Below are 15,801 nucleotides of genomic sequence, written 5' to 3' on the forward strand. Positions count from 1 at the left end.
CTTCCCCGTAGCGTTCTCCCTCGCCCCTGAGACCGTGTAACAGTCGGAGGAAACACAACCGTCACTCTCTGGACTCCACCCTCACCAAGGCCTTCCACCCCTGTACCGGCCTGCCCCTGCTCTCCAGCCCTGTAAGACACACACACACACACACACACACACACACTGTCAGTCAGGGTGTGGAGCCATATGACTCATCTTCTCCTCAATAGTATGAATACTCTGACTAAACTCCTGTTGATGCTGACTAGGTTGTTCATAACAATGGAATAATTTAAAAGTTGTGTGTGTGTTTCATGTGGTGCTTGTTGTTGTTATTATTACTATTAAATACTTGTGTGTGCTGTCATGCTATAGTGTTTAAATTGTTTTTTTTATGTATATGTTGCCAATAAAGTTTTGTGTACAGTTGTGTGTGTTGTATTATTAAATGTGTGTGTTGTCTCTCTCAGGTTCCTCAGAGGAGAACTCAGACTGGTTACTTTGACCTGGACTCTTCTCTGACCAGCTGTAAAGGACTGCCCTGGACCGCAGGGAAGAGGTACTGATCTCTAACTCACACACACATCATACACACATTTAGACTGGGATATGTTCCGGGTAGCCCCAAACAACAACATTGACGTACGAATACGCTGACTCGGTGAGCTAGTTTATTAAATCAAATCAAATCAAATTGTATTTGTCACATGCAGATGTTAATGTGAGTTTAGCGAAATGCTTGTGCTTCTAGTTCCGACAATGCAATAATAACCAACAAGTAATCAAACTAACAATTCCAAAACTACTGTCTTATACACACAAGTGTAAGGGGATAAAGAATATGTACATAAAGATATATGAATGAGTGATGGTACAGAGCGGCATAGGCAAGATACAGTAGCTGGTATCGAGTACAGTATATACATATGAGATGAGTATGTAAACAAAGTGGCATAGTTAAAGTGGCTAGTGATACATGTATTACATAAAGATGCAGTAGATGATATAGAGTACAGTATATACGTATACATATGAGATGAATAATGTAGGGTATGTAAACATTATATTAGGTAGCATTGTTTAAAGTGGCTAGTGATATATTTTACATCATTTCCCATCAATTCCCATTATTAAAGTGGCTGGAGTTGAGTCAGTGTGTTGGCATCAGCCACTCAATGTTAGTGGTGGCTGTTTAACAGTCTGATGGCCTTGAGATAGAAGCTCGGTCCCAGCTTTGATGCACCTGTACTGACCTCGCCTTCTGGATGATAGCGGGGTCAACAGGCAGTGGCTCGGGTGGTTGTTGTCCTTGATGATCTTTATGGCCTTCCTGTAACATCGGGTGGTGTAGGTGTCCTGGAGGGCAGGTAGTTTGCCCCCGGTGATGCGTTGTGCAGACCTCACTACCCTCTGGAGAGCCTTACGGTTGTGGGCGGAGCAGTTGCCGTACCAGGCGGTGATACAGCCCACCAGGATGCTCTCGATTGTGCATCTGTAGAAGTTTGTGAGTGCTTTTGGTGACAAGCCGAATTTCTTCAGCCTCCTGAGGTTGAAGAGGCGCTGCTGCGCCTTCTTCACGATGCTGTCTGTGTGGGTGGACCAATTCAGTTTGTCTGTGATGTGTATGCCGAGGAACTTAAAACTTGCTACCCTCTCCACTACTGTTCCATCGATGTGGATAGGGGGGTGTTCCCTCTGCTGTTTCCTGAAGTCCACAATCATCTCCTTAGTTTTGTTGACGTTGAGTGGGAGGTTATTTTCCTGACACCACACTCCGAGGGCCCTCACCTCCTCCCTGTAGGCCGTCTCGTCGTTGTTGGTAATCAAGCCTACCACTGTTGTGTCGTCCGCAAACTTGATGATTGAGTTGGAGGCGTGCGTGGCCACGCAGTCGTGGGTGAACAGGGAGTACAGGAGAGGGCTCAGAACGCACCCTTGTGGGGCCCCAGTGTTGAGGATCAGCGGGGAGGAGATGTTGTTGCCTACCCTCACCACCTGGGGGCGGCCCGTCAGGAAGTCCAGTACCCAGTTGCACAGGGTGGGGTCGAGACCTAGGGTCTTAATGACGAGCTTGGAGGGTACTATGGTGTTAAATGCCGAGCTGTAGTCGATGAACAGCATTTTCACATAGGTATTCCTCTTGTCCAGATGGGTTAGGGCAGTGTGGTTTGGGCCTGCAGCCTTTCGAGGGTTAACACGTTTAAATGTTTTACTCACCTCGGCTGCAGTGAAGGAGAGGCCGCATGTTTTGGTTGCAGGCCGTGTCAGTGGCACTGTATTGTCCTCAAAGCGGGCAAAAAAGTTATTTAGTCTGCCTGGGAGCAAGACATCCTGGTCCGTGACGGGGCTGGTTTTCTTTTTGTAATCTGTGATTGACTGTAGACCCTGCCACATACCTCTTGTGTCTGAGCTGTTGAAATTGAGATTCTACTTTGTCTCTATACTGACGCTTAGCTTGTTTGATTGCCTTGCGGAGGGACTAGCTACACTGTTTGTATTCGGTCATGTTTCCGGTCACCTTGCCCTGATTAAAAGCAGTGGTTCGCGCTTTCAGTTTCACGCGAATGCTGCCATCAATCCACGGTTTCTGGTTTGGGAATGTTTTAATCTTTGCTATGGGAACGACATCTTCAACGCACGTTCTAATGAACTCGCACACCGAATCAGCGTATTCGTCAATGTTGTTGTCTGACGCAATACGAAACATATCCCAGTCCACGTGATGGAAGCAGTCTTGGAGTGTGGAATCAGATTGGTCGGACCAGCGTTGAACAGACCTCAGCGTGGGAGCTTCTTGTTTTAGTTTCTGTCTGTAGGCAGGGATCAGCAAAATGGAGTCGTGGTCAGCTTTTCCGAAAGGAGGGCGGGGGAGGGCCTTATATGCGTCGCGGAAGTTAGAATAGCAGTGATCCAAGGTTTTGCCAGCCCTGGTTGCGCAATCGATATGCTGATACAATTTAGGGAGTCTTGTTTTCAGATTAGCCTTGTTAAAATCCCCAGCTACAATGAATGCAGCCTCAGGATGTATGGATTCCAGTTTGCAAAGAGTCAAATAAAGTTCGTTCAGAGCCATCGATGTGTCTGCTTGGGGGGGAATATATACGGCTATGATTATAATCGAAGAGAATTCCCTTGGTAGATAATGCGGTCGACATTTGATTGTGAGGAATTCTAAATCAGGTGAACAGAAGGACTTGAGTTCCTGTATGCTTTTGTGACCACACCACGTCTCGTTAGCCATAAGGCATACGCCCCCGCCCCTCTTCTTACCAGAAAGATGTTTGTTTCTGTCGGCGCGATGCGTGAAGAAACCAGCTGGCTGCACCGACTCCGATAGCGTCTCTCCAGTGAGCCATGTTTCCGTGAAGCAAAGAACGTTACAGTCTCTGATGTCCCTCTGGAATGCTACCCTTGCTCGGATTTCATCAACCTTGTTGTCAAGAGACTGGACATTGGCGAGAAGTATACTGGGGAGTGGTGCACGATGTGCCCGTCTCCGGAGTCTGACCAGAAGACCGCTACGTTTCCCTCTTTTACAAGGTCGTTTTTTGGGGTCACCGGCTGTGATCCATTCCGTTGTGTTGGGTGAAAGGCAGAACACAGGATCCGCTTCGCGAAAGTCATATTCTTGGTCGTACTGATGGTGAGTTGACGCTGCTCTTATATTCAGTAGTTCTTCTCGACTGTATGTAATGAAACCTGGGGACAAGATGTAATGAAACCTGGGGACAAGATGACCTGGGGTACTAATGTAAGAAATAACACACAAAAAAACAAAACTGCATAGTTTCCTAGGAACGCGAAGCGAGGCGGCCATCTCTGTCGGCGCCGGAAGTATAGCAAGTGCATCGGTGATGTTGTACCCACTGTGACTATTAAAACCTTCCCTAACCAGAAACCGTGGATTGATGGCAGCATTCGCACAAAACCAAAAGCGACTGGAAACATCACAATACAAACACTGTAGCTATTCCTTCCGCAAGGCAATCAAACAAACAAGCAAAGCGTCAGTATAGAGACAGTAGAGTCGCAATTCAAAGGCTCAGAAACAAGACGTATGAAAACCAGCCCCGTCGCAGACAACGACGTCTTGTGCCCAGACAAATTCATCAACTTATTTTCTCGCTTTGAGGACAATACAGTGAGTAAAACAGGCCAACTTGAGTAAAACATTTAAACGTGTTAACCCTCGCAAGGCTGCAGGCCCAGACGGCATCCCTAGCCACATCCACCGAGCATGCGCAGACCAGCTGGCTGATGTGTTTACGGACATATTCAATCAATCCCTATCCCAGTCTGCTGTCCCCACATGCTTCAAGAGGGCCACCGGTGTTTCTGTTCCCAAGAAAGCTAAGGTAACTGAGCTAAACGACTACCGTCATCATGAAGTGCTTTGAGAGACTAGTCAAGAATCATATCACGTCCACTCTAACTGATACCCTAGATACACTCCAATTTGCTTACGTCCCCAATAGGTCCACTGACGACGCAATCGCCATCACACTGCACACTGCCCTATCCTATCTGGACAAGAGGAATACCTATGTAAGAATGCTGTTCATTGACTACAGCTCAGCATTCAACACCATAGTACCCTCCGAACTCGTCATTAAGCTCGAGACCTTGGGTCTCGACCCCGCCCTGTACACCTGGGTCCTGGACTTTCTGATGGGCCGCCCCCAGGTGGTGAGGGTAGGAAACAACATCTCCACCCTGCTGATCCTCAACACTGGGGCTCCACGAGGGTGCGTTCTCAGCCCTCTCCTATTCACCCATGACTGCGTGGCCATGCACGCCTCCAACTCAATCATCAAGTTTGCAGACGACACTACAGTGGTAGGCTTTATTACCAACAACGACGAGACGGCCTACAGGGAGGAGGTGAGGGCCCTCCATCCACATCTGAGGGACAGTAGTGGAGAAGGTGGAAAGTTTTAAGTTCCTCGGCGTACACGTCACAGACAAACTGAAATGGTCCAGCCACACAAGACAGCGTGGTGAAGAAGGCGCAACAGCACCTCTTCAACCTCAGTACATATTCTTATTCCATCCCTTTACATTTATGTGTATAAGGTAGTCGTTGTGAATTTGTTAGATTACTTGTTAAGATATTACTGCACTGTCGGAACTAGAAGCACAAGCATTTCGCTACACTCACATTAACATCTGCTAACCATGTGTATGTGACCAATAAAGTCTGATTTGATTTAGACTCATCATGTACACACCATATAGATCCATGGTCAGATTTAGGTCCTTAATAACCTTGTCCTCAAACTCAATTGCTACCACTTAGAGGTTCAATAGAGAGCAAGCCGACTGGTAGGTGAGATTATGTTCTTACTATCAGTGTTAAGTCAATCCAGGCCTGTACTGTACTGTAGCCCTGTCCTGTCCTCTCACACTGCCACCTGCTGTTCTGGCGGCTGTATTGCTAGTACTGTTGCTACTGGCCTGACACTGAGGCTCAACTCAAAATGGCAGCTGTACACAGCTCTACAGTCAGAGGCCCTGCTCTGCTCTGATCTGGCCGCTGGGTTACTGTGTGGATTAGGGATTAGAGGTCCGTTTGACCGGGGATGATGCTTCTACATACATAGCTGATTAAGGTTTGATAGTGTTTGAATATACAGTATTAGTCATGTTGAATCATAAATTCAGATTTAGACTGCATGACAGCAATCCATGCTTGGGTTTAGCTTCCCTGGCACTGTTTCCAAATAGTAATATTTTAGCATTTGTGGCACAAATCCCATTCAAGTCATGGGACTGATATTAGCATATTTCGTGCATGTCCAAATCATCCGAGGGTTGCAGGGTCTGCAAGCCATCTCTAATTCTCATGATTCAACAAATGAATCAATCGACCAATGTGTGTGTGAACCCGTTTTTAACCCTCTACTGTGTGTTCTGTTGTGAAGAGTGTGTGTGAAGAGAGTGGAGGAGTCAGAAGAACCTCAGCCGCTGTTCAGTGCCAGTGCTCCACCTGCCAGCCTCAGTCTATTGGGCAACTTTGAGGTACCTCACACTCACTCACTCACTCACGTCACATAAGTGTACATGCATTGTACCTAAAGCATGTGTGTGTTACAGGAGTGTGTGTTGAACTACCGCCTGGAGCCGTTGGGGTCGGTGGAGGGTTTCATGGCCGAGGTGGGTGCTTCCGGAACCTTCTGCCCCAGTCACATGACCTTCCCCGTTGACGTTTCCTTCTACAGCATCTCTGACGACAACGCACCCTCGCCATACATGGTGAGACACACCTACAGTACATACACAGACATATTATATATATCCCCCACACACTTTATATGCACTGAACAAAAATATAAATGTTTTACTGAGCTATGAATTAGGCCCTACACTATGGTTTTCACATGACTGAAAAAGCAGTCAGTATCTGGTGTGACCACCATTTGCCTCATGCAGCGCGGCACATCTTCACATAGAGTTGATCAGGCTGTTGATTGTGGCCTGTGGAATGTTGTCCCACTCCTCTTCAATGGTTGTGCAAAGTTGCTGGATATTGGCGGGAACTGGAACACGCTTTTGTACACGTTGATCCAGAGCCTCCCAAACATGCTCGATGGGTGACATGTCTGGTGAATATGCAGGCCATGGAAGAACTGGGACATTTTCAGCTTCCAGGAGTTGTGTACAGATCCTTGCAACATGGGGCAGCATCTCATGCTGAAACATGAGATGATGTTATATATATATATGTGTATATATGTGTGTATATATATATGTATATATATATATATGTATATGTATGTGTGTGTGTGTATGTATGTATGTGTATATACACACACACACACACACACACACACACACACACACACACACACATATATATACACACACACACATATACATATGTATACATACATATATATATATATACACACACACACATATATATATGCACACACACACACACACACACACACACACATATATATACACACACACACATATACATATGTATACATACATATATATATATATACACACACACACATATATATATGCACATATATATATATATATACATATATATATATATATATATATATATATACACACACACATATACATATGTATACATATATATATATACATATATATACACACACACACACACACACACACTTACTGCTCACAGTGCAGATCAATATTAATAGTGTGTGTGTTGTTTTTGTTACAGGGAGTCATCAACCTGGAGACTCTGGGTAAACGGGGCTACCGTGTCCCTCCATCAGGAACCATTCAAGTGGTGAGGACAGATTTTTACTCTGTGGATTATACACATTGAAGACTTTTGTTTAAATGTGTGTGCATGCGTGTCACTGTTGCTGACATAATAACTCCAGACAGAGAGATCAAAGGAAAGATGGGCCAGCTCCTGTTCCAGCAGAGAGTTAGGAGAGGGAGACCTTTAAGTGGGGACAGAGAGAAATACACTACTGTAGTGTGTTAACCCCTTCTCTTTTCCTCTCTCCCGCCCACTTTCTCTCTCTCTTCTGCCCTCTCTCCCTCTCTCCTGCCCTCTCTCCCCTGCCCTCTCTCCCCTGCCCTCTCGCCCTCTCTCCCTCTCTCTCTCTCGCTCCCCCCCTTCTCTCCCAGACCTTATTTAACCCCAACAAGACGGTGGTGAAGATGTTTGTGGTGGTGTATGACCTGAGAGCCATGCCTGCTGGCCACCAGACCTTCCTCCGTCAGAGGACCTTTTCTGTCCCCGTTCGACGGGACAGCACACACTCACACAAACACGGCAGCCCAGACAACACACACACACCCGGCAGCAGCAGGAAAGCCCTCTCCCTCGGCCAGGAACGCATCCTGCGCTACCTCATTCACCTGAGGTAAGAAAGACGCCTGGCTCAGCTGACCTGTCAATCACATCTCACCTGTCAGTCAAATAGATGACCTGTTAGTCAAGACTGGACAGAAGACCAAACTGAACAGGAAAACATTGTACTGGCACTAATCTAGCTCTTTCTTCACCCCCCCCCCCCCCTCCCCCCTCCCCCCCCCAATCCAGGTTCCAGACCTCCAGGTCAGGTAAAGTGTACCTCCACAGGGATATCAGACTGCTGTTCAGTAGGAAGTCTATGGAGGTAGACAGTGGAGCGGCCTACGAACTCAAGTCCTACACAGAGTCCCCAGCTGACCCAGCCTTCTCCCCGCGCTGCTGACACACACATACACACACACCTCTATCTGCACTGACACACACACACACACACTCCTCTATCTGCACTGACGCACACACTCCTCTAACTACACTGACGCATACACGCACACCCAGAGAGCTGGGCTCAGAGCGTTCTCGTGTGGAACAGTCCAGACAGGCTCCGTCCCAGATACCTAAGGCCTGGAGATTTTGCTGACCATCTGACCATGAACAACTCCTGGCCCTACAGAACCCTGCTGTTTTCTGTGACGCTCAAACACGTCTTTATACATGTAGAAAATGTATTAAAGACATGCTAAAACACACATCAAAAACACGTTAGCGACCATGGACCACTGACTGACCAGAACAAGCAATTAAGAGACTGAGAAAATTACAAGACGACATTGAAAAAGCGCACTGTGTATTTCCACGACTGGAAATCAAAAGGAGTAATATTCAGTTTTTTTTGTACTGTTACAAAAACAAATCTTTAAAGTGTTGCAATAGAGAGTAACATGTAGCTTTAGTGTTTACATCATTTTCTTTGTTTACCGTCAGTTATTTAATATTTAAATGAATATTTCAGTTACTGCTTATGTGACATCTATCATCCTCAGCATTATGATCTAGTGCAAAACTCTGTAAATCATAATGTGTATTTTTGACATTAACTCAGATCTGAAAATATATCTATATCTTAAAGCAATCTTGAAAGCTGCATTGTGTCTGTGTGTCTTTTATTTTGAGTGTTTTGGACAACTGAGGTCCATGTCATGTCGACTGATGTAAAACATATCATGTCCTTATACATATGATAAAGATGATATGAAAATGAGTCAGTATTTCTACAGTGGTATAAAATTACTGTTTAAGTCCTCATTGGTCATAGCAGGTTGGTCCTGGGGTCAGATGTACATGATCAAGTGGCCTGTGGAGAAGACAAAGAATACACACTGAGGAGCCACATTCAAATCCTTGTCAATTAAATAACACTTTTGTTCTGTCTGCAAATCACTAATATATGTAACCTGACCCTTCTTTCTTAGTGTAGGCCTACTGCTGCAGGCTTCAACTGCCAAGCAGTCATGGCACAGGTGGTGGCCACGCTCCATAACCACAGAGTCACTGGTTCAGCTCTGGCAGTTCCCCCACAATCACTGGCCTTCAATATAACCTATGGATCATGGTCCATCAAAGGAAGAATGTGTATAATTCAGCTTATTTCATGACATTGGACTTGATGACCAAAGCCTTCTGATGCGGTCCATTATCATTACAGCAAAAAAACGACATTTACCATCATGCAATATACTGGGAAACACCACTTCAAATTTGATGTCAAAAACTTTTGTAGTGAATGTCGGTTGCATGAATTAAGTCGAGTAAAGTTGATGCTCAACAAAAGGCTCTACATTTGTTTTGCTCAAATATCAAGCGACAGTTTTTAGAGGAAGATGGATGAGCGCGCCTCTGCTAAAGAATGACGTCAGATCGGGCAGACATATTTGTGCGGGCTGATAGTTAACGGTCGGACGGATTCGTATGGGGAGAGGAAGCCAGGGCAAGGATTTAGTTCAGATTGTGTTTACTTTTCGACTTTGCCAGGGATCGAGGTTACACTGAAATGTCGGAGGAAATTGAGGGGACAAAGACGACGGAGGTGAATGACCAGAATGTACGTTTATTTGCCTTAAACAAAACCACTTGCTAACCAACGACAGTCAAGCTGCACTGCAATGCACACTATCATATGATATGGCAGGTTTTTAGCTAACGTTAGCTACTGTAACGTCGTTAGCGTTAATCCTTTCTAACTAGCAACCGTGATTATCAACAACAATATCAGTTTGCTTAATAAATGCCAGTTGGTATCTAATCAAGCTGTTTTCCATAACTATTTGCAGTCATAGCTAGCAGGGATTTTCGATATTAAGCTAACGTTAACTAAGGTCGGATTTCATCCTAGCTAACGCGGTAGCTAGCTTCGACAGTTATCGTTTGCTGCCCACAATGCTAACGTTAACTAATCAAGTCATGATTATTTGTTAAGTACAAGCAGAACAAGTACCCAAATTATTGTTTTTCCTGAAGTAATAACCAACGTTAGTTAATTGACTTGCTTGTTGGATATTGACCTAACGAGTTAACGTTAAATATGTCGGTTTGTGTCTATTTTAGCAGCTTGCTAACAAACATCATTGGCACATTAGCCAGCTAGTTTTGACCACATTAACCAACAAGTGATATAACTTACTGCCTACCATCATCAAAGCCATCTAACGTTAGCGAAGTTATGTTGCTTTCAGTGGCTTGACTACTGTTGTCTACTCTAAAGAAGGCAGCCTGGCTGTCTGTCAACAGTGACTCGCCCCTCGCTGTACTGAAGGCCAGTGTTTGTTTTGTCCTTAGCTAGGTAGCTAGCTAGCTAAACTCAGCAAAAAAAGAAATGTCCTCTCACTGTCAACTGCGTTTATTTTCAGCAAACTTAACATGTGTAAATATTTGTATGAACATAACAAGATTCAACAACTGATACAGAAACTGAACAAGTTCCACAGGCATGTGACTAACAGAAATGGAATAATGTGTCCCTGAACAAAGTGGGGGGTCAAAAGTAACAGTCAGTATCTGGTGTAGCTGCATTAAGTACTGCAGTGCATCTCCTCCTCATGGACTGCACCAGATTTGCCAGTTATTGCTGTGAGATGTTACCCCACTCTTCCACCAAGGCACCAGCAAGTTCCTGGACATTTCTGGGGGGGAATGGCCCTCACCCTCTGATCCAACAGGTCCCAGACTTGCTCAATGGGATTGAGAGCCGGGCTCTTCGCTGGCCATGGCAGAACACTGATATTCATGTCTTGAAGGAAACCACGCACAGAACGAGCAGTATGGCTGGTGGCATTGTCATGCTGGAGGGTCATGTCAGGATGAGCCTGCAGGAAGGGTACCACATGAGGGAGGAGGATGTCTTCCCTGTAACGCACAGTGTTGAGATTGCCTGCAATGACAACAAGCTCAGTCCGATGATGCTGTGACACACCGCCCCAGACCATGACGGATCCTCCACCTCCACATCGATCCCTCGCCAAAGTACAGGCCTCAGTGTAATGCTCAGTCCTTCGATGATAAACCCAAATCTGACCATCGCCCCTGGTGAGACGAAACCGTGACTCGTCAGTGAAGAGCACTTTTTGCCAGTCCTGTCTGGTCCAGCGACAGTGGGTTTGTGCCCATAGGCAACGTTGTTGCCGGTGAGGACCTGCCATACTACAGGCCTACAAGTCCAGCATCTCTCAGCGTATTGCGGACAGTCTGAGCACTGATGGAGGGGTTGTGCATTCCTGGTGTAACTCAGGCAGTTGTTGTTGCCATCCTGTACCTGTCCCGCAGGTGTGGTGATCGGCTGTACCGATCCTGTGCAGGTGTTGTTACACGTGGTCTGCCACTGCGAGGACGATCAGCTGTCCGTCCTGTCTCCCTGTAGCGCTGTCTTAGGTGTCTCCGAGTATGGACATTGCAATTTATTGCCCTGGCCACATCTGCAGTCCTCATGCCTCCTTGCAGCATGCCTAAGGTACATTCACGCAGATGAGCAGGGACCCTGGACAACTTTCTTTTGGTGTTTTTCAGAGTCAGTAGAAAGGCCTCTAGTGTCCTAAGTTTTCATAACTGTGACCTTAATTGCCTACCTTCTGTAAGCTGTTAGTGTCTTAACGACCATTCCACAGCTCCATGTCCATTAATTGTTTATGGTTTATTGAACAAGCATGGGGTAATGAAGATCTGTGAAGTTAATTCATAAAAATCAAAATATCTTTGAAAGACAGGGTCCTGAAAAAGGGGACATTTCTTTTTTGCAGAGTTTGTAGATTAGATGACAACCTGACTTCTCTGTGACAATATCTGTGAGAACATTAGGAACACCGTACAAAAATTGAGTCGCACCCCCTTTTGCCCTCAGAACAGGCTCAATTCGTTGGGGCATGGACTCTACAAGGTGTCCAAAGCATTCCACAGGGATACTGGCCCATGTTGACTCCAATGCTTCCCACAGTTGTCAAGTTGGCTGGATGTCCTTTGTGTGGTGGACCATTCTTAATTCACATGGGCAAACCTTTTGAGCGTGTGAACCCAGCAGCGTTGCAGTTTTTAGCACAATTTAACCAGGCGCTCTAGACTAGAGCGTCCATAGGGTCTGTGCAGCAGGCTGAAAGCTTGACTTCCCTACCAGTAGTAACAGCCCTGCTCCCTCTGCATGTGTTGTCCATGTGGGTGGCGTATGTGTTGTGCAGGTGTTTTCAGGAGCTGATGTGACAGACCACAGTGTGTTTGCTTAGCATAGCTTTGGGTACGCTGTCTGTACAACGGCTCGAACCCTGGGCACAATGCCTCGCAAACACGTGACCGCCCGCTTGACAATGCCTTTAGCCAGCTGCGCCACAGAAAAGCTTTCAATTGTTGTTTGTGTTTCAGGAGATGGACGACAAGGTGACCAGTCCAGAGAAGGTTGAGGAGGCCAAGTTGAAGGCTCGCTACCCAAACCTGGGGCACAAACCTGGAGGCTCCGACCTGCTACGCAAACGCCTGACCAAGGGGGTGAGTCCACAGCCCTACCTACTGCCCTACCTTCTCTCCTAACCCCACAAGCCCACAGTTGTCTCTCTCTCAGCATCAATTAGTCTATGTATTTAAAAGATGTTACAGCTTGTTGTAAGTTTAACATTCTCTCTCTGCAGCAAAAGTATTTTGACTCTGGGGACTACAACATGGCCAAGGCCAAGGTGAAGAACAAGCAGCTTCCTGCAGCTACGTCAGAGAAGAGCGGAGGAGGAGAGATCACAGGAGACCATATCCCCACACCTCAGGACCTGCCTCAGAGGAAACCTTCCCTGGTGGCCAGCAAACTGGCCGGCTGATACACACACTGTCCTGTCTCTAACCCTGTCAATACTCCTAACAATCACCCTGCTACACCTGTTCCTGTCTCACTACCTCTCCCCCATCTACTTCTGCCCCAGCCCCAGAGAGACCCTTCCCTGGTGGCCAGCAAACTGGCACACACCTCTAACCGCCTGTCCCTGGTTCTGTCCCTCATCCTCTTCACCCAGTCCTCTCTGCTTCCCCTCACCTTCCACTCTGTTATGGCTCCCTCTTCTTCCTGCTCTTCCTCCTCTCGGTTCTTGTTTATTTTCTATTCTCATGTAAAAATACACTGAAAGCAAGGATGAGGATGTGTAGAAGGGAGAGAGGGAGGACTGGGATGACTCTACTACAGGAGGAGACTTTAAAGATGACCACAACTCTGTGTCCCAGATGACACCCTATCCCCTATCCCCTGGTCAAAAGTACAGTGTACAAAACATTAGGAACACCATTCCTAATATTGAGTTGCACCCCCTTTTGCCCTCAGAACAGCCTCAATTCGTTGGGGCATGGACTCTACCAGGCGTCGAAAGCATTCCACAGGGATGCTGGCTCATGTTGACTCCAATGCTTCTCACAGTTGTCAAGTTGGCTGGATATCTTTTGGGTGGTGAACCATTATTGAGACGCACAGGAAACTGTTGAACGTGACAAATCCAGCAGTGTTGCCGTTCTTGACGCACTCAAACTGGCACCTACTACCATATCCCGATCAAAGGCACCTAAATCTGTCACCCTCTGAATGGCACACATACACAATCTGTCTCAAGGCTCCACAATCCTTCTTTAACCAGTCTAATCATTCATCTACAATGATTTGAATTGGATTTAACAAGTGACATCAATAAGGAATCATAGCATTCACCGGATCAGTCTATCATGGAAAGAGCAGGTGTTCATAATGTTTTGTACACTTATATTTAAGGAATAGGGTGCCATTTTGGATGCACACTTGGAGAGTCTGTAACATAGGAGGGAGGAGGGCCCAGACTGGAGCCACAGAGAGTCTGAAATGGCACACTATTCCCTATGCAGTATACTACTATCAACCAGCGCCCTATGTGGCTGCCCTTTGAGCATCTGGCCCAAAACGGTTACATTACATAGGGCATAGTGATCCATTTGGGACAGACAGACGGTCTCTGGTCTAGAGGTTTGAATGTCGTCTCCAGTCCTGTTAGCTGATTGTGTAAATATTTCTAGTTGTGTTGGAGAGGAGTGAGGCTGAAGTCAGCCTTTTAGAATGTTTTAACGTAGAATATTATGATTTACCAAACACGTTGGTGTTATGTCGTCATCTAAATTATGCTCTAATGTGCTTGAGTGATTGAATATAACCTTGATAATGACTGACCAGAACCTCTCACTGCTGCTGTTCTGTTTTAAAGGCTACATTTTTGTCACAAATGGCAACTTATTCATTACATAGTGCACCACTTTTAAACAGGGTCCAAGGGGCTCTGGTGGTGAGAAGTAGTGCATTTTATAGGGAATCTCCAATCATACCCTTCTTTTTGTGTAGTGCACTACATTACACCCACTGCCACATAGGGCTCTAGTCAAAAGTAGTGCACTATTGGTGAGTTTCCAATGAGGATTTACCCCAGTGTTTTACCAAAATACTCAGACTTTTCTGTTTCTGTCTACCTGGGTCGGCACCCGTGTCTCACTGGGCCATGGCTCCAGTGGACCTGTTCTGACTTGGAGCCAAGCCCAGCCCATGGCTAACTATGAACTTTAACACCTTCTCACAAAGCTACTGTCAAGAATGATGTGGAGGTTGTTGATTCTGCCTTCCCCAAGTCTTTAGCATCAACCTCCTGATAACACTAGAGCTTTACATTAAAACACTGATGACCCACTAGTATGAGTAAGTCTCAATGGAAAAGCACCAACATGTATGGCCCCATAAAACCTCCTGACCAGGAAAAACTCTTGACCCTATTTGTAACCTCTGGTTTCAGACCGGAGGGAGGGGTAAATGTCACAGGTTTTTGGTGGCCCCTTTAATTGTGGAGGATGTGCTCGTGGTAATGGCTGGAGTGGAATGGTATCAAACACATGGTTTTCATGTGTTTGATACCATTCCCTTGACTCTGTTCCATCCATTATGAGCCGTCCTCCCCTCAGCAGCCTCCAGTGGTGAATGTAGATGTAACAGCTGGATGATGTGACCGGGATGCTAAAGACATCTTCATTTAGCTCCAAATGTTTTGGCCTCACACACACTCATTCATCTCTCACACACAGACACACTCCTCTACACCCCAACTCTCTCACATATACACACTCACTCCCACTCTTCTTCTTTCTCTCACACACACACTCTCCCTCATACACACCTACCCCCTTTGGCCAACATATCTTTACAGATCTCAGTCACACCCTATTCCCTATATAGTGCTCTATGCACAGGCCAATCCACTAGTGGGGGTGTGGTCATCAAGGGTCTAAAGCCGAAGGACTGAATAGTTAAGGTGTGTGTATATGACTGCCCCCATCCACATCCCCCCCTGTCACTTTGTGCCATTTTGTTTTGTAAATAAAATAGTTTTGCACAAATGGCTGTTGGGTGTTTGATGACTGACTCCATGCATTGACAGATCATACAATTATCTATGAAGGATTGTATACAAAGGAATTCTGTATGAAAATGTAGAGGCCAGTTAGTATTAGATGAGGGATAACACCAGCAGAGCTGAAGCACCAAGATA

The 15,801-nt window shown here is 46.0% G+C and overlaps 2 protein-coding genes and 1 long non-coding RNA gene across 4 annotated transcripts in view; 2 read left to right on the forward strand and 1 right to left on the reverse strand.

The window, feature by feature from the left end:
- The window catches only part of LOC116360351 (protein FAM214A), a 28,743-nt gene extending 19,864 nt beyond the window's left edge, over positions 1–8,879 (forward strand). The window contains exons 6-12 of the mRNA XM_031815142.1: positions 12–131; positions 453–541; positions 5,904–6,000; positions 6,076–6,234; positions 7,190–7,258; positions 7,609–7,847; positions 8,027–8,879. Coding sequence (XP_031671002.1) covers positions 12–131; positions 453–541; positions 5,904–6,000; positions 6,076–6,234; positions 7,190–7,258; positions 7,609–7,847; positions 8,027–8,180 — 927 coding nt within the window. The 3' untranslated portion in view covers positions 8,181–8,879. The remainder of the gene's footprint in view (positions 1–11; positions 132–452; positions 542–5,903; positions 6,001–6,075; positions 6,235–7,189; positions 7,259–7,608; positions 7,848–8,026) is intronic.
- Positions 8,880–8,935: 56 nt separating this feature from the next.
- On the reverse strand, positions 8,936–10,537 carry LOC116360389 (uncharacterized). The gene is made up of 3 exons (XR_004206997.1): positions 10,423–10,537; positions 9,195–9,335; positions 8,936–9,089 (listed from the first exon to the last, which is right to left on the reverse strand). It is a non-coding gene; the product is annotated as an uncharacterized LOC116360389 (long non-coding RNA).
- On the forward strand, positions 9,649–15,653 carry LOC109882425 (cAMP-regulated phosphoprotein 19-like). 2 transcript variants are annotated; one of them, XM_031815143.1, is made up of 3 exons: positions 9,649–9,836; positions 12,638–12,760; positions 12,901–15,653. In XM_031815143.1, the coding sequence occupies exons 1-3, from the start codon at positions 9,786–9,788 to the stop codon at positions 13,078–13,080; spliced, it is 354 nt and encodes a 117-aa protein (XP_031671003.1). In that variant the 5' UTR covers positions 9,649–9,785; the 3' UTR covers positions 13,081–15,653. The 2 variants fall into 2 exon arrangements, with proteins under 2 accessions (XP_031671003.1, XP_031671004.1); XM_031815144.1 differs by having other exon boundaries at positions 9,649–9,821.
- Positions 15,654–15,801: the final 148 nt, after the last annotated feature.

Source organism: Oncorhynchus kisutch, linkage group LG3 (genome assembly GCF_002021735.2).
Source record: "Oncorhynchus kisutch isolate 150728-3 linkage group LG3, Okis_V2, whole genome shotgun sequence".
In the NCBI taxonomy this organism is placed as follows: domain Eukaryota; kingdom Metazoa; phylum Chordata; class Actinopteri; order Salmoniformes; family Salmonidae; genus Oncorhynchus; species Oncorhynchus kisutch.